Raw genomic sequence first — 25,631 nt, forward strand, 5'->3', positions numbered from 1 at the left:
CCCTCTCTGAAAACAGCCACTTTGCTTTTCCTAACAAAGAAGATGCATAATTTGGCTGAGCTGAGAGAATCATAACAGGGTTCTTCGATATGTCAAAAGGCCACTTCGCCATGACATTCCCTTGCCTGCCAAAAGATACCTAAAAACAGAAGCGGCTGGAATGTCTGCTAAAGGATTCAAACAACAGGAAACTTTGGAGAGAAACAGTAGATCAGACGAGGACTTGAAAAAGACAGCACCATCTTCCGATTTTGTCTGCAGCAGCTCCAATCAGTCTCACAACATTCTGTTGTATCAAACAGAAGAATGCTTTGATTTGTTGATATCCTCTGAAGTTACTTCTTATGTGCTGCACCACAAGCTACAGGTTGGCACCCTCTACAAGCTTCAGATCGGCACCGTCTATTATCACCATGCCCAGCAAACAGTGCTCAAAAATAGCAGCCCCATCTCAAAGCCCTAGACACTCTTTATTTTAAAAACACTCTGGGCTAAAGAGACAATAACAGAAGACCATTAGTGGTCACATACAACTCTCCTCAAAACACTTCAACTCATCATTGGTGACTTACAGCCTCTATCGGATGACAGTTCTCTTTCACAAGTGCTGGGAAGCAAACAGTTTCTTGCACATAGAAAGCCCCCCCCCCTTCTCAAACAACTCCTTACCCACAATACCATAACATCTAATTTGAACACAGACACTGGAATCAGAGCTTGCAATAAATCCAGATGCCAACTTTGCTGCCACATATACCCAGATAACACAATCATGGGACCTAACAACATCAACTACACCATCTCAGGCTTATTCACTTGCTCATCTTCTAACATGGTATATGCCATTAAATGCCAACAATGCCCTTCAGTTCTTTACAAGGACAAACAGGTCAAACCCTACACTAGGGTGGCCAAACTTGCATAAGAGCCACACAGAATAAACGCCAGGTGTTTGAGAGCTGCAAGACATGAACAAATATTACACACGCTTTTATTAAAATTCTTAATACTTTCTTTGCACAGAAAGATAAAATACATATGTACACTCTTTGCATCATCACCATGCTTGAAAGAGATTTTTTAAAAACTAAATCTGGGAATAAAAGTCCCCATAAAACCAGCACAGGGAAAAGTTAGGAAATTATTTTTTTTGCACCAGTAGGAGAAACAGACATATACCATATAAATCACTGACCACTGTTTGCATCATTATGCATCTCTCTTTGCCTTGACACTAAGGTTAGTAAATATAGCTCCTGCAAGAACTATGGAATTAAGGGGGAACCCTGTGCTGCCCTCTTTAATTCTGTCCCTCCTTCCTGTGACTCCTTTGGCTCTTGCACTCTCTTTCCCTGCTCTAGGTCTCCAGACGACCTCTGCGGTGGAGGAGAAAAGTTTGCAAGCCTGTCTCTTTCCCCCTCCTTCCCTGCTTCACAGGCAGTGGAAATAGTTGCCTACCTATGGATCAGCACTCAGAAGCTGACTGAGGTCCTGATGCTAAGCACACTTACTTGAAAGTAAGCCTCCTGGACCTCCAGGAGCTGCACAGTATGTGTGAAAGAGCCACACGTGGCTCCTGAACTGCAGTTTGGCCACCATGCCCTATGCTAAAGGATTAATGGACACAAATCTGATATAAAGAATTACAAGACTGAGAAACCCGTTGGAGAACGCTTCAGCTTTCCAGGACATTCAATGAAAAGGAACTTCAGGAACAGACTAGAAAGGGAAATTCCTGACTTGCAAGTTATTATAACACTCAGAACAATGAAATCCCCAGGACTTAACAGGGATATTGGTTTCTTATCTCACAGCACATGCTAACCTCATTCAGTTCTTAACATCTGTATTCTCATCAATCCCACAGATGGGCCATACATCCTCTTTATTTTATTTCTTATTTGGAATAATAAGAATAGTAGATTGTAATGTCATGTAATGAATAGTGCAATATAATGTAATTTGGAATGGTAAACTAGAATGGATATCTCTGGTCTGGTGACAAGGGAGATAGTTCTGTACATCCAATCACCCCACTTCAAAGAAGATGATGCTGTAAAGCTGCCTCCATGCTTGAGAGAAGACAAATGAAGCGTGATGATGGGGTCTCAGTTAAGTACTCTCAGCATTCCACAATTAAGGATGCATCTGCTCATCAACCTCCAATTCTGACATATTTATTTTCTTCACTATGTTTTGCCCTGGAATTAAACCCAAACAAATGGTAACCATATAAACTAAGCTTGTTATTCCTGTTTGGTCCTTGAATCTGTTAAAACATCTTCATTATGTTTCATGCTAATTTACTTCTCACTCTCTACCTATGTGTATAGACTGTTAACTTCCATTTGATTGTACCTGAAGAAGTGTAATAGCTCACAAAAGCTTATACCTTGAATTAAACTTTGTTGGTCTTAAAGGTACCACTCAGACTTCAGTGGGAGGGTCATACCATTTGGGGGGGAAACTCAGGCCAGCAAGATCCATACAACACTCAAAAACCCTCATGAGAAGCACACTTTGCTTAGCTGGCTGAGAGCAAATGGAAGCCTTTGGTAGTCTGTATATTAACAATGGACAGCAACAACAACAACAAAATTTTATTTGTATCCCGCCCTCCCCGCCGGAGCAGGCTCAGGGCGGCTAACAGCAATTCAGACATTAATTATACAGAAATAAATAAAAATTGCATTTAAACAGTTTAGTTAAAATGGATGAGATAAATCTATGAAGGTACACAAGGTATGCCAACTTGAAGTCAAAATGGGTTGTTACTATCTCTATGCTGTCTTTCCCCGGGTTATTCCCATCCTGTTGATAGTACATGAGGGCATGAATGATGTTATCAGGTTTGTATTCACTTTCTTTATAAAAAAAAAAAAAAAAGAAGCCCCAAAGTTATATATTCACATGGGGGTGGGGGAGGAACACCCCAATATAATTAACATTTATTTAACATTTATGTAGGGTTGTCAACCTCCAAGTAGTGGCTAGACATCTGCTATTACAACTGATCTCTAGGTGACAGAGATCAGTTCACTTGGCGAAACTGGCTGGTTTGGAAGATCGACTCTAGGTCAGGGATGTCAAACACAAGGACCAGGGGTCAAAACCGGCCCATCCAGGGTTCTAATTTGGCCCACAAGCAACTACTAAGTATGAAAATGAAAGATACTCCCCCTTTTACAGTACCTCTTAGAAAAAACTAGTCTTGCATATTAAATACATTTATTGGGGCTTTTGTGGGCTCCCCAGTAAATCAATTGCTTTCAATGCTAGGAATCATTTGCTTTTGTTTGCATTTTGAGTAAAAGATAATATTGTTAACTGGGTATGCCTGTGTTCTTTATAAAGTTTCTATTCCCGACAGCTGGCATTACATTTTATGGCATATATGGTCTGGACCGACAAAGTGATATTTATGTCAGGCCCAGCCCTTGTAACAAATGAGTTTGATGCCTCTGCTCTAGGTCATATCTTACTGAAGTCCCTCCCCCCAAACCCTGCCATCCTCAGGCTCCACCCCCAAAATCTCCAGGTGTTTCCCAACCTGGAGCTGTCAACTCTTGTTCCATGAACACAAGATGCTAGTTTTCACAGTCAGGATGTTGGCTCCTCTAGCCCAGTATCCTCTTTTTCAGTTGTTATCAGCTCTCTGGAGTCTCAAGAAGGTATATCTTTCCCCCATTTCACTGAAGGCACTATAGACAGGATCTTGGGTTGGATTTTCCCTGGAGAAGTTGACTTAAGGTGGCTTCACAAGTTTAAAGTGGCTGAACAAAGAAACCACCGGCCCACCTTAAGCTTAGAAAATATGTAGTATGTAGTAATAAGTTCTTGACTTTAAAGAGATGCATGACACGGTATGGGAACAGAAAAATCTTTTTGGAGGACTGCATATTTTAAATAATGCAACTGTTACAGGTATTATTAAAAGTCCTTCCTTCACTTCAAACAATCCATAATGGTTACATTTATTAAAGAGCTCATAAAGAAAAAAACCCTCTTCCTTGTTTAAGTATTTCATACACAGGTTCTTCATAAACAGCATGCAGGGAGGTACTACATCCGGCAACGAAATGAGCCATCCTTTAGGAAGAAATCCATTAGCTGTTAGAGAACACACAGCTATAGTGCACAACAATATAAGCCAGAAAATGAAGTGTGCTGCATCGAATGAAGCTGCGGGGGAGACAGACCGTGATGACCTCATTTGGAAGGGGGCCAAGGCACTATGGTAGTTAAGCATCCTTACACTCAGAGAATCAAAGGAACCTTCTCACCAGTTCATCCTTTCTAAAGTCGCACTGCTGCAACAGCTGGTCTGAGCTTTTATTATCTAATCATTTCAACAGCTCTGCAATGTCTTATTCTCTTTATGGGCATTGATTGTCGCAATAGTCCTGTAAAGCTGCCCCCAATTCTCAGAGGCAGCAAGTCCACAAACAAAAGCGGAACTTGAATCTGGTTCTTCCAGGTTTGGAGACCCGCCCTCTTTTCATTTAGACACTTACAAAGCTAAAGTGCATCATTATTTAAAATGAAGGAATTTAGGATTGTACAAACCACTCCATGAACCAATGAATCCTCGTGTCTCACGAATCTAGGATTTACACATTTCGGTTCTGTGCAATTACAAACATGCACACTAAGTTCCAAAGGGTGGAGTTACAGGTTTCTTTAGAAGAATGTTTTTTAAAAAAGCAATGAGAGACAGTTGGTGTAGTGGTTACGTGCACAAACTCTTATCTGGGAGAACCAAGTTTCATTCCTCACTCCTCCACATGCACCTGCTGGTGTGACCTTGGGTCAGTCACAAGTTCTCTCAGAGCTGTTCCTCTCAAGAGCAATTTCTGTCAGAGCTCTTTCAGCTCCACCTACTTCACAGGATGTCTGTTGTGGGGAAGGGAAGGGGAAGATGATTGTACGCCATTTTGAGGTTTCGAGTATAAAGTGGCTTATAATGGGGTATAAATCCAATCTCTTCTTCTTCAGTGGGTAGGAGGAGGCACATGAAAGAGACAATCAGTGAGAGGGAGGGAGGAGGGGTTCCTGGAACTGCCTGCCAATCTTCCCCTGAAATCCTATGCCATGGCTTTTCCCTCCTCGACTGGATTTCAGAGACAGATAGGAGGAAAATGGAACCAAACTGCACAGTAAAAAGATTGTAGGGAAAACCAGCATTCATCCTTCACCTGCCTATATCCCCCTGCAAATGGTGCCCCCTGGTTTGGAAGTGGTAATTCCTGCCTTTGCTCTGTAATAGGTGGTTCTACCCTCAAGGGAACTTCCAGTAGTAATAGCCTCATTAGTTGCAATTGCCATTTATTTAAATCCTCTGCTTCCCCTTGTGTAGGATTATATCAGCTTGGAAATAATACAATCCGATCTCTGAATCGATGTCCCTGAAGCTACTCAGATAATTTATTGGCTTTAAAAACATCACAACCAAATTTTCTTTTAAAAAAAAATCTTCAAGGCATCTAAAGATAAAGGAGATTGCACTATCTTAAACCAAACCAAATTATTTAATTAACTGCACTGGAGCTCAGGAACCTGACCTGGATGGTCCAGGTTAGCCCAACCTTCAGATCAGCTTGGAAATAACCACCAAGGAAGTCTAGGGTTTCTACACAAAGGGGGGCAATAGAAAACCTCCTCTGAACTTCTCTTGCCATGAAAACCCTGCTATTCGCACCCCCCTCCACACACAAAATGGTGTTCAGGTCTTGAGATGAAAGGGAACAGCCAACACCATGGCCTGAAAGATGTGTTTTGCTTTCCCTCCACTTTTGTGTGCATATGTTTGGCCTGATGAACAGCTCTGGAGGACTCGAAGGCTTGCACAACGGGTTGTGTTATTTTGGTTGGTCTCAATTACTGTAAGGTTTTGCATTGCATGGCTTTTGTTAATGGGAAACTCTCCAGGTTTGCTTTTTTTTTACAAGCTGGCATGTCAAACAGATTTTATTTTTAGTGACAACCCAATCAGAACATCCCTGCAGATTTTAAAAATCACTTTTGCAGCACTTGGTCGGTATCTGGGCAGGGCAACAATTTGCACACAAAAAAGGACAGAGAGATAGGCTGCGGCAACCCCATTCGCACCTCAGCTTGGCGACCCACTAATAGGCCACTCCATGGCTTGCGAGCATTCTCTTGACAATGCTACAACAACTGCAGGTGCAATCGTGCACTGGCTTCTAGTAAAAATCCTCCTCTTCCTACAGGGATGGCACTCTCCTACATTTCATGAGCAAGCTCAAGCGCCTTCTATCACCCCCCCACACACACACACACACATTTTCCAAAAAAGAACACTCCTTTCCCAAGAAGATGGAATCCTGGTAGGAGCCTTCCCTTCAGGATCAGCACCAGCCCAGCCAACAAAGATGCCACCACTCTTAACATCCAGTCATTTTAAAGATGCTTAACATAGAGGGGGGGCAACGTTATTAACTCAATGTCTGTGAGCAAATCCAGTACTTCTCCCTCAATCAGGTTACCTGTTCTGCTATAGTATACAATCCCCTGCTCTCAAATACACACATAATCTTCAAGTTAGGTTTTTCTTTTACAGACTATTGTTACTGAAACACTAGGCATCAAACCTCTAGAGATGGTTATGGTATTTTCACAATTTCAACATTAAAAGAGTTCTTTTTAAAGGTGAAAGACCACTGAAGGTCAGACAACTTAACAGATCTCATGTACTGTTTTGTGGCTGCTCAAAATTGCCTTTACTGTGGTTTATTTATATAAAATGTCTCCAAAACTACATGGGGAGGGGTGTAAAAGAGTTATAAAACAAACTGCCAGATACAACACTCCCTCCAAAGTCAGCATTCAGAGCAGAATATTTCATCAAAAAGACAGTCTTCTTGCCCAGCATCCTCCATGGCACTTAAAAAAAATTGCCTAAAATAAAATACCTGCAGTCTAACATCGAGAGCATTCTATTTTTACCGGGTGGTTCTGACAAAATCCCGCAGCTTGCAACCTCAAGCAGCCGACATGTATGCCGCATGTGCAACAAGCCTCCCCAGCCTAATCTTGTGTACGATCTGAACATCAATATTTTGCCCCTTAACCATTGCAATCTGCATTCCTTCTAGAGGAGAAGCATCTGCCATGCACCCAAAAATAGCAAAAAGATACTTTTTTTTCATTTTCCTGATGGAACAGCAGATTTTTAAAATATTTATAACTCTAGACAGTTGCTTGCAGTTTCAAGCTCCAAACAGTGATTTCAAAAAATCTCAAATCCCAGAAAGGTGTAAGAAGCTCTTACACATCTGTAGCTATTGTTTACCTGCATCTCATCCTTGACACACCCACTTCCCAAATACCACAGAAAGGTTGAGATTTTTGTATGATGGGGAAAAGCCCCCCCCACCTTGCATCGTTAAGAGCCTTCTTGCAACCGCCTGACATTACACAGGAAAATTTGTACCAAAAAGAGAGAAAGAAAAGCATGCTGATGTCTGAAACATAGAGCCTACCTGAATTCTTCAAATGCATACATGGCCTAGGAGGTAAGACGGAGAGGCCTTCAAGTCTGCAAAAATACCCTTCCTAAGGCGCAGGAGAAACATTTAGTTGGTCAACACCACAGCCATCAATGAGCAGCAGTAGGTTGGAAAGATTCTGGGAGGGGGAGAAAAGGGTCTGCAGATAACTGGCCTGCAGCCCTGCAGCTCTCAGCCAGCTGCCGACAAGCAGCAGCTCGCAGGGAAAGGCGATAGAATACCATGTGATCATTCCAGCAAGTCTGATTAATGCAGCAGACTCCGAGAATACAGGCTGATATCTTTATTATTCCAGCCAAATCAGAGCCATCCGTATAAGAACCTCACAAGCACATGGTAGTTAACACCACTGGTTCTTGATTTGGAGGGGTGAGGGTGGGGAGTTAAAAAAGCGAAGAGTAGATTTGTTCACAGAAGGAAGGAAGACAGAATGAAGGACAGGAGGATGCTGATGTTTCAACAGGATAAATTCAGGACTTTTTTTGTGGTGGCGCTCGCCGGTAATGAGTGCCGGCAACTTTCAGAGAGGCTCTTCCACGTGGGGGGGGGGGGGATAATTTGTAGGGGAGAGAGAGAGAGAGAGAGAGAGAGAACCACCAAGAACACCTGATGACCCAGAAGGTTGTCCTTACTACAAACAAGTCCAACTACATCATTTTGCCTCCCAAATAAAAAAAAATAAAGTATTTTGCCACAGCACCCAATTATTACTGAAAATTCTGGCTCACAATGGTTAATGTGGGGTGGAACAACACTGGAGTAAATCAGGCTGTGTGGATTGAATGAGACCGAACAGTAAATCCCCCTTTCAAAGGAGAAAGAAGTGAAATGAAGCTGAGGAAAGCTGAAGGTGTCAGGGATTGAAGCTTGTGACTGGAGATGCTTGGGCTGCCTAGCAACAGCCCAAGGAGCGATGCAGAACATTCTAGGTCAGAAGACACCATGGGGTCATGGGAACAAATGGGAAACTCCACTAAATGTGAACATGCCATCTTTCTTTTCAAGGCTCATTACTGAAGCTGTGAAAGAACCAAACAGATTAGAAAGAACAGAAAAGGTAGATGGGCTGGTAAACAGAAGCCATGTTTAATAAGATGATTTTAAAAAGAGAGAATGGTCAACATATATAATTTGGAGATAGAAGCATGGTGAGTAAGCTACTTTCCAGGAGCAACATTCCTGGAATATTTCCCAATTAAAAAGGCACCAGCTGTTCCCCAAAAATCCAATTTTTAAGGATGCTTGGCTGTTAAGAGAAAGACAGCACATACTCAACCATAAAATTATTCAGAGACCACCTGTTCCCATGAGAACCAGCCAGTTGGTGGAGATTAGCTACAAAGGGTTTACTGTACAATCCACCATGGACTGTAGTAAGGTGGGTGGGTACCAGCTGAATCTCTGGTAGTATCAAGACTACGGAACTGCCTGCCCTGTATTGGTTCACCCAGCTCCAAGATGAGAACATTCCCTGGATTTCTGTTTGTTTTTTCTTGCCTTTCCCTTGTATTAGATTTTAATAATGACTGTCAACCTCCACTTGGTGTCTGGAGATCCCCCAGTATTACAACAGATCTCCAGGTGAAAGAGATCCATTCACCTAGAGAAAACGGCCACTTTTGAAGGTGGGCTCCATGGCATTATACCCCTCTGAAGTCCCTCGCCCCAAACCCTGCTCTCTTCAGGTTCCACCCCCCAAATCTCCAGGTATTTCCCAACCATTTTGAGATGGCACTCACCTCCCTCTCAGAATTCCAAAGGTGACTGAAGGCTCAAAAAGGTTGGGGAGCCTTGTCTTAACATGTTCTACAGGTATGTTTTCATTTTTTATGGATTCAAAGCAAGAATCCTGGGAACTGGGGTCCTATGAAGATAAAATCGTTATTTTTTTTCCCCAGGGAAATAATTCCTGTTTGGGTTCAGAAATGAATTTTCAGAGCATATGGTAACCTCAAAAGGAACAGTGGAAAGTATGTTGTTTTGGTGTAGGCGGTATGGAACTGGACTGTAAACTAGAGAGAGAAGCAACTGCTTTGCATCAAGAGCATGCAAATTTTAATTCATTATGCTTATAGTTCAGCATTATTTAAGTCCAGAATTTCATGCCCCAGAGCTAGAGATGAATGATTAGGTGTTCCCAACTTCTGCCCATGTGGAATAAGTAATTCTAAACCATTACAAAATACGTGTACATGAACAAATATGCTGGAAGTGAAAAACCACCTGAATGTTTCTAGAAATCCAAGTGAAGTTCTACCATTGTTCTATGTGCATCCTGTAATGCCAGGGTACTACAAATCAAAACAAGAATGAAAATCATTCCTCAAAGACTTTTCAGTAAGACCCACATCATTCATTGGGGATTACTCCCAGGAAAAAGTCCTTTAGATTGTAACCATAGTCTGAGGAGACTCCCTCCAATTTTTCGGTAGAGCCGCTTGACTCTAATAGCACCATGTCTTTTTCAGCAGCCATTTTGCAGCTTCTCTGTACACATATCCTGCGAATTTTGACATCAAAGATGAATAGGGGAGATACAACTTTATTTTGGACCTAATTAAAGAAACATTGTGCCTGATTTTTTGTTCTCTGTAGAATGCTACTGGGGAAGGTCACACAGATTTAAAAAATGATCTTAGCCCAAATCCTTACATTAACTCATCTGCTGTCTCTTGAGCATTACAAGCAGCATGGACCCTTTTTACAGAATGAGGTCCATGGTGAGAAAAATTCCAATCAAAAGAATGGTTCCATTTTAAATTTTGACCCCTGTTTTCATAGCAAGATCAAGAACAGCGCTGCCTGAAGTTACAACCATTGTCCCCAACCCACCAGAGATTAATACTCTCATTTCTTAGTGTTAATTATTATTTAAAAGACCCATATGAAAGGACAGAGAGCATAATACCACATGAATAGAGATCAGCAAAATAATTTCTGTATGACCTTTGGGTTTAATCAGTGCATATGATGAAAATTCAAAATATTATTACCCATCTGCTACTTTACTTTGGAGGGAATGATGACTGTAGGAATAATTAAGTAATTTTCCCCATGAGGTTTCTAACTAAATCAGTCAGACTCCACAAGATCAGCTAAATAAGCTGGTTTTGGTCACTGATTGTGAAGATCTTTGGTCTCAGATTTGCCTCATGAAACAAAACAGACTATAGGTCTTGATAGAGCCCCAGCACATACCTGCTCCTTTTACAAGGGGATTTTCAGGGACACCTCTCCTACTCTCATCCTTAGGGCTGCCAACCTCCAGGTTTGGACTGGAGTTCTCCTGGAACTATAACTGTTCTCCAAAGATCAGTTCCCCTGAAGAAAATGGTTACTTAGGAAAGTGGTCTTTACAGCATCATCTGAACACATGAAGCTGCCTCATACTGAATCAGACTACAGGTCCATCGAAGTCAGCACTCTCTATTCAGACTGGCAGTGGGTCTCTCCAGGATCTCAGGTAGAAGTCTTTCATATCACATCCCTCCCCCCGAGCTAAGCTCCCTCCCCAAACTCCATCCTCCCCATGCTGTGTCCCCCAATCCCCAGGAATTTCCCAACCTGGAGTTGCTATCCCTAAGCTCCCTACACAACACACAATTCTGGAGGGTTTCTTTGCTCCTGGTCCAGTTCTCTGACCAAGCCATTCACAGTGCAGTCCTAAACAGTTATACTCTTCTAATCCCACTGACTTCAACGGACTTGGTGGCAGCTGTAGAAAGTGTCATCAAAGTTGCAGTTGACTTATGGAGACCCAGTAGTTTTTTCAAGGCATGAGATGAACAGAGGTGGTTTGCCATTGCCTGCCACTGCATAGCAACCTTGGACTTCTTTGATGGTCTCCATCTAAGTATCATAGAATCATAGCGTTGGAAGGGACCTTCAGGGTCATCTAGTCCAACTCCCTGCACAATGCAGGAAACACACAAATACCTCCCCTTAAATTCACAGGATCTTCATTGCTTTCAGATGGACAGCTAGCCTGTTTAAAAAGGCCACAAGAATTAACAACTGATGCAACCCATCCTGCCCTCCTTCTCATGATCTGCCTAATTCACAAAATCAGCATTGCCGTCAGATGGCCATCTAGCCTTTGTTTAAAAACCTCCAAGGTAGGAGAGCCCGCCAGCCACTTCCTGAAGAAGCCTGTTCCACTGAGGAACTGCTCTGTTAGGAAGTTCATTCTAATGTTTAGCAAAAAAACTTTTGTACATCAGTGTAAACTGATAACTCTTAGGGCAATTGCCTTCTCTCTCTTTTTTTCCATTCTCTCTCTCGCACACAAAGAAGCATGCTGCATTCCATCTTTGGCACCATGGGTACAAAGATGCTCTCTCCCAAAGGGTGATTAACATGTGGAACTCACTGCCACAGGAGGTGGTGGCAGCTACAAGCATAGTCAGCTTCAAGAGGGGATTGGATAAAAAGCAGAGGTCCATCAGTGGCTATTAGCCACAGCGTATTGTTAGAACTGCCTGAGGCAGTGATGCTCTGTATTCTTGGTGCAGGGGGGGGACAAAGTGGAAGGGCTTCTAGCCCCAATTGTGAACCTCCTAATGGCACTTGGGGTTTTCTGAGGGGAGCTACTGTGTGACACAGAGTGTTGGACGGGATGGGCCACTGGCCTGATCCAACATGGCTTCTTTTATGTTCTTATGTTCCCTCTGTACCCATCCTAGATAATTAAGAGTAGTTAGATCCTATAGGTGTCTCTCATCTCTAATATCTAGAATGTACTTCCAGAATAAAGGCTTCTTATTACTTTGAAACTTAAAAGAGGCTCTGTGCAACTTTGATAGCACACACACAAACAGAACAAAGAAAACTTACCCTGTGTTTAGTCCTAGTGCACTCTGCTACTTTGAGGTAGATTCCTGGCTTACCATAGCAGTGACTAGCAGCTGACCCTGCTTAGCTTAGCTTCTGAGCCACTTGCAGTACCCATTAGAAAGGAAAGCAGCGTATAAATATCTGTGTTAATAAGTTAAGTCAAGCCTTGGCCAATCTTAAAATCAGTAACTTTCCCATTCCTGATTAATGAAGAAGCCAGCAAGTCTCAAAGCAATATTAGTGGATCAGTGTGCCACTGGTCAAAAATATTTAACAGCAAATGGATCTCAGAAGCTAAGCAGGGTCAGTCCTGGTTAATACTTGGATGGAAGATCACCAAGGAAATACAGGATTACTATGCAGAGGCAGGCAATGGCAAACTACCTCTGAATGTCTCTTGCCTTGAAAACTCTATAGGGTCTTAGTAAGTTGGCTGCAACTCGGATGGTGCAAAAAAAACCCAAACCACTAGAAAGCAATAATGAAAGGTAAGGGCAGTAGCAGTCTGACAATTCTTGGGAAAAGAGCAAAGGATTGATAAAACTTTGAGAAACACACCCATTCAAAGCAGGCATGGTTTGATGGCACAAAGAGAGGGCTTTTTTTGAGCAGGAATGCAGTTCCAAATGGCTTGGCGTCGGGGTGTGGCCTAATATGCAAATGAGTCCCTGCTGGGCTTTTTCTACAAAAAAAGCTCTGCGCAGAATTAAAATCTAAGCCTCAAGAGGGCGACAAACACTTCCCTCATTCAGTAAGGTTTGCGCCTCTGTTTATTAAGGAAGACTGAATTAAATGAATTCAATAAAAAAAACCTCAAATTGTTTAAATGTTATTTAAATCATTCAGTAGCGAAGCTTCAATCAATATCCCTGATTTTATATCAGGTCTTTTTGTTGATATAAAATAGTATCAAAAACATTTGAGGAAACGGCTGCTGGGATTTACAACTAAACAGACCTCCTTAAAGACTGCGAAACTCAGGAAGGTGTGCCATAAATATATTCATTTTTTTGATTGATTTTTTGACATTTGACAGCTTGATTTTTTAACATTTGCATCATTTTAGTATTTTTGGCAAGTTAACAAATGGTACATTTGTTTGTTTTACTGCAGTAGATAATTTCTGTTTATGACTTGTGATATGAGCCTATGAAGCTGCAAGAGACAAGAAAAGGGGAAGGGGGTTTCTTCTCCTTCCACAAGTCCTCACCGGTCCCTTTCTTATCATTACCAAAACCTATGGGAGGATATTTTCAGGCAGGAAACACCACACTGTTCATTAAAAACATTTTAAGTGAACAAACCCTGGTTTTATAAAATTATTTAATTCCAAAGGGGGAGGGGGGAAGATGCATTTCATTGGAACTATTTTCCCAATTGCGCACAAAATTTCCAGTTCTTCCTTTGAAAAAACTGGGACAAAGTCATCAAGAACCCGTCTTCCCCCATGATTTTCCTATATTTTTCTGGGGCTGTGCTTAAAGCTTCTGTTGCAAAACATTCTTTAATATAAGAAAGGCATTACTGAGTGTTGGGAAATGAGGTGTGGAAAGCTTCCATGAATGGGGACACAGAGTACAAACTGTCTTTTTGGTGCTTAAAAGAGGTTGAAAGAGCCCATTGCCCTGAGGCTGATAGAACAGTGGGGGATAAATAGGGCTGCCAGCCTCCAGGTGGGACCTGGGGATCTTCCAGAATTAAAACTCGGCTCCAGATATCAGTCTCTCTGGAGAAAAGGGCTGCTTTGGAAGGTGGACTTTATGGCATTATACCCTGAGGTCCTTCAATTCCCCAAGCTACACTCCCAAATCGTCAGGAAATTCCCAACCCAGAGGTGGCAACCCTAGAGACAAACCTCTACTTTTCCAATATGTCCTGCTTTTGTGAATCACGGTATACATCTGATATAATTACATGTCTTAAACCAGGAGTGGCCAAACTTACTTAACATAAGAGCCATATAGAATAAATGTCAGATGTTTGAGAGCCGCAGTACATGAAAGTCAGATGTTTGAGAGAGGAAGGAAGGAAGGAAGGAGGAAGGAAGGAAAATAGATGGGGGGTGGAGGAAGAGGTGGAAAGAAAGCAACCTTAAATGCATTCTCTGGCTTGGCTTGGATAAGTGATTTAAAGAGAGAAACGCCTTCTCCAAGCTGACCAATGAGGCAGTGGGGACTTGGAGAGTCACACAATATGTGTGAACAAGCCACATGTGGCTCCCAAGCTACAGTTTGGCCATCCCTGCCTTAAAACTTTCTTGTCTATTCACTATTGTGCTGCTTAACTAATACCAGTTTACAAGAATGGCAAGTCTTGCCATCACAGATCCTGTAGCAATCAACGTCTCTCAATAATTTAACTTGGGGCTGTCTGCTTGCAAAGTCTGTGCTCTTCCACAGAGCTGTAGACCACTACCCACCATCCTGTGACCAACTTCAAATTGCTTTTTTCGTAATTTGTCTTCTGAGCATGCACATAGGCTGTGGCAAATCAAATGCAAGACTGTGATCAGGCAGGCAAAAAGGGACTATGAGGAGCATATTGCACAAAACATAAAGACCAACAATAAAAATTTCTTCAAATATATTAGAAGCACGAAACCAGCCAGGGAGGCAGTGGGGCCCTTGGATGACCAAGGGGTAAAAGGATTACTGAAGGAGGATAGGGAAATGGCTGAGAAGCTGAATGCATTTTTTTGTCTCCGTCTTCACTGTGGAAGATGAGAAGTGTTTGCCTGCTCCAGAACCACTAATTTTGGAAGGGGTGTTAAAAGACCTCAGTCAGATTGAGGTGACAAGAGAGGAGGTCCTACAACTGATAGACGAATTAAAAACTAATAAGTCACCAGATCTGGATGGCACACATTCAAGAGTTCTGAAAGAACTCAAAGTTGAACTTGTGGATCTTCTGACAAAAATCTGTAATCTTTCATTAAAATCTGCCTCCGTTCCTGAGGACTGAAAGGTAGCGAATGTCACCCCCATCTTTAAAAAAGGTTCCAGAGGAGATCCAGGAAATTACAGGCCAGTCAGTCTGACTTCAATACCAGGAAAGTTGGTAGAAACCATTATCAAGGACAGAATGAGTAGGCACATTGATGAACACGGGTTATTGAGGAAGACTCAGCATGGGTTCTGTAAGGGAAGATCTTGCCTCACTAACCTGTTACATTTCTTTGAGGGGGTGAACAAACATGTGGACAAAGGAGACCCGACAGATGTTGTTTACCTTGACTTCCAGAAAGCTTTTGATAAAGTTCCTCATCAAAGGCTCCTTAGAAAGCTCGAGAGTCATGGAGTAAAAGGACAGGTCCTCTTGTGGATCAAAAACTGGCTAATTAATAGGAAGCAGAGAGTGAGTATAAATGGGCAGTCTTCGCAGTGGGGGACGGTAAGCAGTGGGGTGCCGCAGGGCTCGGTACTGGGTCCCATGCTCTTTAACTTGTTCATAAATGATTTGGAGTTGGGAGTGAGCAGTGAAGTGGCCAAGTTTGCAGATGACACTAAATTGTTCAGGGTGGTGAGAACCAGAGAGGATTGTGAGGCACTCCAAAGGGATCTGTTGAGGCTGGGTGAGTGGGCGTCAACGTGGCAGATGAGGTTCAATGTGGCCAAGTGCAAAGTGATGCACACTGGGGCCAAGAATCCCAGCTACAATTACAAGTTGATGGAGTGTGAACTGGCAGAGACTGACCAAGAGAGAGATCTTGGGGTCGTGGCAGATAACTCACTGAAAATGTCAAGACAGTATGCGATTGCAATAAAAAAGGCCAACGCCATGCTGGGAATTATTAGGAAGGGAATTGAAAACAAATCAGCCAGTATCATAATGCCCCTGTATAAATCGATGGTGCGGTCTCATTTGGAATACTGTGTGCAATTCTGGTCACCGCACCTCAAAAAGGATATTATAGCATTGGAAAAAGTCCAGAAAAGGGCAACTAGAATGATTAAAGGGTTGGAACACTTTCCCTATGAAGAAAGGTTAAAACGCTTGGGGCTCTTTAGCTTGGAGAAACGTCGACTGCGGGGTGACATGATAGAGATTTACAAGATAATGCATGGGATGGAGAAAGTAGAGAAAGAAGTCCTTTTCTTCTTTTCTCACAATACAAGAACTCGTGGGCATTCGATGAAATTGCTGAGCAGTCAGTTTAAAACGGATAAAAGAAAGTACTTCTTCACCCAAAGGGTGATTAACATGTGGAATTCACTGCCACAGGAGGTGGTGGCGGCTACAAGCATAGCCAGCTTCAAAAGGGGATTGGATAAAAATATGGAGCAGAGATCCATCAGTGGCTATTAGCCACAGTGAGTGTGTGTGTGTACATATATATATAATTTTTTTTTTGCCATTGTGTGACACAGAGTGTTGGACTGGATGGGCCATTGGCCTGATCCAACATGGCTTCTCTTATGTTCTTATACGCACATATGGGAAACAGTGCTTCAAACTCCTGGCAGGATGGTGGCGAATGGGATTGCTGGAGGAGGCTGCTGGGATATGTAGTGCAGCATGGGGGAAGTGCTTTTGAAACCGTACCTTCGAAGGTTTTCTTAAAAACACAGTCTTGAAAAGCTCCCGTGAGAGATAAGGAGAAAGAGAGATGCCTGTAAACTGTAAATTATAAACACATCAGTAGTGATTGATGATCATGGGGTGATTATATGCTTATACACACATCTGTTTGATAAAAAGGAGGAGGGCGGAAGTGGACAGAAAGGTTCACATTTCCCAACCAGCTTGAGTTCGCAACTGGGGAGTTCAAACATTTAGGAATGAGGGGTGAAAGCGCTGATATCCATAAAGACTTGACTTTCCCCAAAGCCTAAGGCAGGTCAGAACAGGATGGCAACAACTGGGGAACAGGAGGCAGATGTCACTGTCTGCTCGTGCACTTTAAATGCGAAAGGGAACAGCAACAATATTGGATCAAACTGCTCATCTGCCTGCAGACGTTATCACCCCATCTGATCTTGGCTGTGTATCTTTTAAGCTGGAGATGTCAGGAGTTGAACCGGAGACCTTTGGCATGCCAAGCAGATGCTCTACCATTGAGCCACAGCATCTCCCCACAGCTAGTTCTATAGCTTATTTCAATCTTGAGTATAAAATAGGGGTTACCAACTGTCATCTAGGGTCTGGAGTTCTCCTGGAATGATGCATGATCTTTCACAGGAGAAAATGACAGTTTCAGAAGTCAGATTCTATGGAATTATGCCCCTGCTGAGCTCCATCCTCTCCCCACTCCTCCCCACCCCCAGCACTGCCCCAAGTCTCCAGGAATTTCTGAATCGATAGAAGAGAATCATGAAAGCGTGTCCAGCTGCTTCTTGACCTCCCTCTGACCACTGGAAGCTGAAGGCAGAAATATACCTTTTTGCACCATAGCACTGAGAATATCTGCAGTAATACATCACAAACCTTTAAATATGTTTTTTGAAGTCTGAAAAGCTTAGATGTTTTCTTCCTGAAACAGCACTGTTCAAAGGAGGCTTTCTCCCCTCCCTAGGCCTTTGCTTCTGTCTAGAGAACACACTGACTTTGAAGAATGAGGCAGTGGGGTTAAAAGGATAAAACTATTCAAACAAACATATGCACCTTATTTCTGCAGGCTCTCTGTTGACCTGAGGTAGGGCACGTTTTGCATTAACTAATTAATTTCCAAGTACACACGAAGCTGCCTTATACTGAATCAGAACACCAGTCCATCAAAGTCAGTGTTGTCTACTCTGACTGGCAGCAGCTGTCCAAGGTCTCAGGCTAAGATCTTTTGAATCAACTCCTACCTGGTCCATTGAACTGGAGATGCCAGGGATTGAACCTGGGAACTGTTGCATGCCAAGCAGTGATTCTACTGCTAAGCCACTGTTTGCAATGTGACTCTGTTGTTTGCTGAAACATGATGGTTTTATATTTGCACTGTTCTTGGTTTTAATATTGATGTGTTCTGTAAGTCACCTTGAGCTTACTGCAAAATCAAGGAAGAAATCATATGAATAAATAGAATAAGTCCAGGTTTGAATTTCTCCCTGCCTGGTTTTTTAATGTAATACATTATTTAAGGATTTACTAGAGAAGAGATACAAATATGATTTACAAAATCACAGGCAACAATGAATTATTCATCACTAAACAAGAAGTAGAAATATAAGGGTGTGGTTTTCTTTTTTTCCTAATGCCCCACGGGTGGATTTAATTTATGTGGCAAGTAAGTGTAACATTAACCGTTAAGAATTTTGAGGCACTTCAAAACATGTTCTAGAGTGGCAGTCAGTTTGCTGAATCAACTTCAGGAAAATGCCAATCAATGAACTCTAGGTGCTTCAGATTCTTAAGCCCAAGTTCATATAAGAGCTTTTTGATTCTGGAATCAGTCTCTCTCTTCCTTATTTGAATAAGTACAGAGGACTGATAGCCAGCACCCTGCAGCATACCTGAGGCTGGGAAACAGCACAATAGTTGTGTAACAAACTGCTAGTTTTGTTGGGGATCAGTCACAACTTACTCAATAGAGCAATGAGTTGATATAGGCTTCTCAAATGGCGGCAACAAGAGTTACAATCCGGTCATTGCCCCAGTGGGGGAGGAGCATGGGGCATTCTGGGAGTAAGCAGGGATGCTGCCATCACCCGGACATGCTGCCATCACCCGGAAGTGACAAAACTCTGGGAAAATCACTCTCAAATCAGAGTTTTGCCCAAAATCCAGAGTTTCAACCCTCTGTCACTAACGCACCCGTGCCACTTCTGAGTGACATCAGCACATCATGCAAAATGTCACTATTTGGGAGGTGGGGGAAAGACTGTATAGTCCAAGGTGAGTTTCAAGGCTGAGTGAGGATTTGAACTTGTCTCCTCAGTCCTGGTTAAACGTTGAACCACCCCCCAAGATCTATAACCTTTCTTCTAGTTCTGCACACTTCTCTCATATCATCACCCCAATATTTGACAAAACATTCAAAATTATGAAAACAGGGAGGGCTATGTCCATTTTTATTTATTTACTTCACTGTTTGCAAAGGCTTACACAGTGTATATGCATAAATCCATGTACACAGCATACATGAACCGCAGCCACCAAATCCACCTTTGCAATCCACTCTGTTCCAAATATTTGTTCTACCAGGATTTTTTCCTGTGGCAGTAGTACTTGCTGGGACTTAATACCAGCTCCTTTTGGAAACTGAGGTGTTCTTGTATACCAGTACTGACACTTTCTTAACCAACCTCCCCCTCCCCCAAAGCACTGAGTTCTACACCACACAGATAAAGAAAACACCACAAACTGGTATCACCACTTGCTGTGGTTACTGTAAGTATCTGCAGTGGGTGTTTTCAAGGTTGATTTAAGACAGGCCCACACAATTTATGACTCAACAAGACAAATGCAGACATGCACGGCAGCCTGTAGGGTGCTCAACAAACTTTCCCATTTTTGGCATTCCCAAGTAGGCAGCCGAAACAGAGTTACCCTGCTCAAGCCTTCAACTTGATAGTCCCAAGTCATGAAAGCCTGATTTAAGACAAACCAAGCAATGAAGCACATTAGAGTTGTACCCAGGTCTCAGATTCAGCAGGAGCTCACAGGAGCAGAGCTCCTGAACCTTTCTGACAGTTCCACCTCCTCCTTCCCACCCTGTCCATTGAATAGTAGGTGCAGCTGCATAACAATCCCTGGATGAGCTCCACCATCTATTTTTCTACAAAATGACCCCTGGTTGTACCTACCATCAGGGCAGAAAGCCCTAGTGTTTGTCCTAAAATCACCATTTTTGTGTGGCTAAATCACATTAACCCCTGAGCTGAAAGAGTCTGTAAATCATGAACAGACTCTCATTTATTGCACTTCACACCCAGGATACTTAATGATATAGACATCAGTCTGCTATTCTAACATATATTGCCCTTCGTTGTTTAAGCCCAGTCAACACAAACTAACAAACACCGGACTGCAACTTGTGATTCTTTTAATCTGCTAAAAAAAACATTCCCATGACTTTGCATACTAATTCACTGCCCACTTTCTCTATATTTAGAACTGCTTGCCATTCCATACTATTGCCTGATGAAGTGTGCTTCTAGCACACGAAAGCTTACATTCTGAATAAAACTTTGTTCGTCTTAAAGGTGCCACTTGACTCCTGCTTTGTTCTACTGCTTCAGACCAACACAGCTGCCCACCTGGATCTATCCCCCTTCTAACCGTTATGCATCTCACACTGCTCCTGACAGGAAGCTAGGTTCTCCTTTCTTTTTTCAGCTTAATCCTGTCTCTACTTCAATTCTTCTCCCCAGGCCATAAGGAGAAAAGAGTCCCAGGAAACTATATCATCCTCTAGCCAGAACTTTAAACAACTTTAGACAAGGCTTTTCACCCTCTTCTCTGGAAACCAAAATATTCACCAGTGACGACAGCCAAGTCTGGAACAGCTTTCCATGTAAGGAAGTATTTTTAAACAACTCATCTCTTTAAAGCTTTAAAAATTGTCATCGCCTCTTGAAAAAATCTCACTGTTTAGAAATTTCTGATCTTCTGCTATTTGAAATAACAAAGAACATGATGGGAGGAAAGCCAGGAAACTTCATTCAAGCTTGCCCCAAAAGAGCTGAGAGAATCCAGCAAGATGCAACCTTTTATTCAAACTTCAAAAACAAACCAGAGTTTTGAGGCAAGTTCAAGCTTGGTTTATTCCATAGCAATCAAGATTTTTCCCCCCTTTCTAATCTGATGCTACTACTAGTCTGTGCCGGATTAAACCCTGTGGAAGCCCCTAGGAAGCTGAAATCTCTGAGGGCCCCTCACAAATTATCTCAGAGTCGAAGCACCCACCCTGCCACCCGCTGCAGCCTGCAGGCACCTTCTTAAAAGCCCCTTTCACTAAACTGTGGGGGAGAGCCAAAGGCAAACTTGGTGATGATGCCAGCAGCAGCCGCGCCAAGCAAGTCAGGCAAAGAGCGGCTCAGTTGCTGTCTCTGTGTGCAGGCTGGGAGGGCTGCAAGGAGGGGGGAAACTGGGGGGAAAGCAAGCCCGGGGCCTCTAAAGGTGTGGGGGCCCATAGGCCAGTGCCTACTTGGCCTAATTGTTAATCTGGCTCTGCTACTAGTCAGTGAAGAAGTACTCTTTCATTACACTTACTACACTCCACAGGATTTTCAGTAAATTCTTGCCACATCCTAGGCAAACACCATCAAAGTAATTTGCCTTCAGTGATTCCATCTTCAGATCCCCTGCAATTGGTAACAACACATAAAGTGCCAAGGATCTGAAGTATTTATATTTGAAATACGAAATTAAGAACCATATTTCCGCTGCACTAATAATCAACTTTACATAAATGTAAAGAGTGCGAAAATATCCTCATTAAGTTGCCAAGCTAAAAACCTCAAAATAAATATATAAAATTGTAATCATCTGTCAAACTGATGCATTATGAATTGCTCTGCCAATGTGCTGTCTTTTATCTGCTCTTCCCACTGAAGATGGGGACCATTTTATCATCAATAAGGCAATACTTCTTAACCCAAAGGGTGACTAACACGTAGAATTCACTGCCATAGGAGGTGGTGGCGGCTACAAGCATAGACAGCTTCAAGAGGGGATTGGATAAACATATGGAGTAGAAGTCCATCAGTGGCTATTAGCCACAGAGTATTGTTGGAACTCTCTGTCTGGGGCAGTGATGCTCTGTATTCTTGGTGCTTGGGGGGGCTTTTAGTGTCCTGGCCTCACTGATGGACCTCCTGATAGCACCTGGGTTTTTTGGCCACTGTGTGACACAGTGTGTTGGACTGCATGGGCCATTGGCCTGATCCAATATGACTTCTCTTATGTTCTTATGTTCCATGCTAGAGATTGTGGGGAAAAGCCATGTGGGATAGGAACTGTAGTGAGGAAACAAAACACATGAGGTTGAGTAGGATTCATTCCAATTCTTTTGTTGATTTCCAAAAATTCTAACAAGTGTCACCATGCTTATAGTTTAACTGGATTCTCAGTACATTTCCTTAAAATTATTAACATGTATTCTTTATGAAGATACTTCTATCCCTAAGGTGGCTCATGTAGTAAGATTCCTTTTCTGTGAACCACCTATGTGCTTCAGCAATTCTCACCTTACAAACAAAATTAGAAATTAAAACCACCACAAGCAATTTTCTTGTTTTCCACACCAGTGGCATTTTTAAAATCCTGATTATTTGGTAGCCTGTTCAACTACATTCTTAACATTAGTTATTTAAGCTGCATATTCTATTCATTCAAATTACTTTGAAAGCAAAGCTGCAACCTAATTGAGGAAGAGTTATGGTTGGAATATGCTTGATTCCCAGTTAACAACAACTGTTATAATTCTAGTGCAAAAGTGTAACTTCTTTAAAAAATTATATTTCTGCATACCAATGAATATTAAGAAGAAGAAATCCGTTCAGAAAACAAGGAAGTCTGGGCATTCTTGTGTGAATCTGTCAGAGAATCTTGCGCTGAATCCAACCCATAATTCTGCACTGTTCAGCAAATCACTGCATTGATCCTAATTCACTACAGTTTCTATTCATCTATACTGATACTAAGTAATTCATTTATAATATTTTTGAGCTGTCTCGCCAACTAAATATATAGGCCTTTTTAATTTGGGCTTCAGTGAGCTGAAAACCAAACCTCACCTCATGCAAACTCATCAGTACATTTTTCATATTTATTTTATTGCTCTGTATATATTTTTTTCTCCCCTTCTGCAGATGTTCTTACTGAATAAATAAACTTCAAGCAAGTGCAGGAGCCTTCTAGACAAATGCATTATGTCACATTTAGGGCATCAGTAATCAAATTCTGTAGATGACAAATGTAGAGCTGGTTGCCAGTTCAATCATTTCGTTCCTATTCCTGTAAGGAATTCAAGTTTAACCTAGATTTCCAATCTCACTTCATTCTAATTAGGTGGGATTTTTGTTTGGGTTTTTTTTTGCCACCAGAATGTATTTTGAATGGCTTCCTTCCTTTTCTTTCAGATCAGCGGAGAACGGAGAAAACATTTGATTATATGTCTACCAGGGCTTTTTTTGTAGCAGGAACTCCTTTTCATATTAGGCCTGATGCAGCTAATCCTCCAAGAGTTTACAGGGCTGTTCTTACAGGGCCTACTGTAAGCTCCAGGAGGACTGGCTACATCAGGGGTGTGTGGCCTAATATGCAAAGGAGTTCCTGCTACAAGAAAAAGCCCTGAATTGTCTACATTCTTCATGCAGTTCAAATATTCTTTGCTTCACTTCCTGTTCCCCCTTAATATTTCACATGAATACATGAAGCTGCCTTAAACTGAATCAAACCTTGGTCCTTCAGTCAGTATCGTCTAGACTGGCAGTGGCTCTCCACTGTTTCAGGCAGAGGTTTTTCACCTCATCTACTGCCAGATCCTTTATTAACTGGAGATGCCGGGGATTGAACCAGAGATCTTCTGCATGCCAAGCAGATGGTCTGCCACGAAGTCATGGCTCCTCCCCTATCTGAGAGTGGCCAGTATTGTGGACAGGACACAGGTTGTGTGTTACTCTGGAACTGTTTCTCATTTATCCAAATGACAGAGGCAAAAGATGTTTCATTTCCATTTGACAGACAAAAAGGCTGAAATCCAACATTAAAATAGATCAGTGAATAATGATCATAGCATTCCAAAGTTAATTTCTTACACTACATATAGAGATGCCCATTCCACGGCCTGGCACCCCCAGGAGGATTTGGGAGATGGAGACAGGTATGCCAGCATCATAGCAGTGCACAGATTAACTTTAGGTGAAGCCCAAAAGTGACATCATGACATGGGGGGGGGAGGGGAGAAAATGCATCTAACATCATGATGTCACTTCCAGTTTTGGCTGGAAATGGCAGCATGCTCTGAAGCAGGGGTGGCCAAACCGTGCCTCAGGAGCCACATGTGGCTCTTTCACACACATTGTGTGGATCTCTAAGCTCCCACCGCCCCACTGGCCAGCTAAGAGAAGGCATTTAAAGTCTCTTTAAATCAGAATGCCAAGCCAGCCAGCAGCTTGGAGAATGCATTTGAAATTAAAGTTGCTTTTTTCCACCTCTCTCCCTACTCTCTCCCCATCTATTTGCCTTCCTTCCTTCCTTCCTGTCCTGCAGCTCTCAAACGTCCGACGCTCATGTCTTGCAGCTCTCAAACATCTGACATTCATGTCTTGTGGCTCTCAAACATCTGACGTTTAATCCATGTGGCTCTTCTGTTAAGCAACTTTGGCCACCCCTGCCCTGAAGCAATACCAGTGCATCCACTCCACTTCCCCCCTTCACCCGCCTTTGAAGTGCTAGTAGGAAATGGATGAGATTGCCAGGATGTCTCCCACCATAAACCTGGCATCTCCAGCTATGGAACAATCCAGGGCTTTTTCGGTAGCAGAAACTCCTTTGCATATTAGGCCACACACCCCTGATGAAGCCAATCCTCCAAGAGCTTACAGTAGGCCATGTACTAAGAGCCCTGTAAGTTCTTGGAGGATTGGCTACATCAGGGAGGTATGGTCTAATATGCAAATGAGTTGCTGCTACAAAAAAAAGCCATGGAACCATCACAGCAGGGGGGGGGGTTTCTGCAGGAGCAGAGCTCCACCTGGGGTGGCCAGGGCTCCAGCTGGCCTGATCCACCACGTAGCAGCCACGTGCTCCCAGGCCAGGTGGTGTGGCCTAATATGCAAATGAGCTCCTGCTGGGCTTTTCCTACCAAAAAAGCACTGCACCACAGTATTGCTCTGCCAAGGCCTGGTTTACACATGACATCTGTCTACAGATGCAGAAGAACAAAGCTGCCAGCTTAAAAACATTTTCTCAGGAGTCAGCCCCTTGAATAAAATGACCTGTTTAGGATTGTTCCATAAGTTAAGGAAGGGACAGTCAGGGGGAGAAGCCTAGAGGACATCTTTGCCTCTTGTATGAAATCTAGACTGCACTTCTGCTACTTCATTGTTACCGCTGCTGGTTATGATCACGTCTGGTGTAGCCAGATCTAGATTAAGAAATTCCTGGAAATTCTGGGGATGGAGCCTGAGGAAGGTGGTGTTTGGAGAGGGACTTCAGGAAGGTATAAACCAGGGGTGGCCAAACTGTGGCTCAGGAGCCACATGTGGCTCTTTCACACACATTGTGTGGCTCTCAAAGCCTCCACTACCCCATCGGCCAGCTTGGAGAAGACATTTCTCTCTTTAAATCACTTTGCCAAGCCAAGCCAGCCAGCAGCTTGGAGAATGCATTTAAAGT

The 25,631-nt window shown here is 42.7% G+C and overlaps 1 protein-coding gene across 5 annotated transcripts in view; it reads right to left on the reverse strand.

Moving 5' to 3' along the window:
* EVL (Enah/Vasp-like) overlaps positions 1 to 25,631 on the reverse strand; it is a 240,395-nt gene that overhangs the window by 192,800 nt on the left and 21,964 nt on the right. For 2 of the 5 annotated variants that reach the window (XM_060261602.1, XM_060261597.1), the window contains exon 1: positions 7,503 to 7,711. The exons of 1 other annotated variant lie outside the window; for it this stretch is intronic. In XM_060261602.1, the coding sequence (XP_060117585.1) occupies positions 7,503 to 7,525 (23 nt within the window). In that variant the 5' untranslated portion in view covers positions 7,526 to 7,711. Of the gene's footprint in view, positions 1 to 7,502; positions 7,716 to 25,631 lie in introns of those variants that run through there. 2 more of the 5 variants (XM_060261598.1, XM_060261601.1) reach the window with 2 other exon arrangements.

This window comes from Heteronotia binoei, chromosome 21, assembly GCF_032191835.1.
Source record: "Heteronotia binoei isolate CCM8104 ecotype False Entrance Well chromosome 21, APGP_CSIRO_Hbin_v1, whole genome shotgun sequence".
In the NCBI taxonomy this organism is placed as follows: Eukaryota; Metazoa; Chordata; class Lepidosauria; order Squamata; family Gekkonidae; genus Heteronotia; species Heteronotia binoei.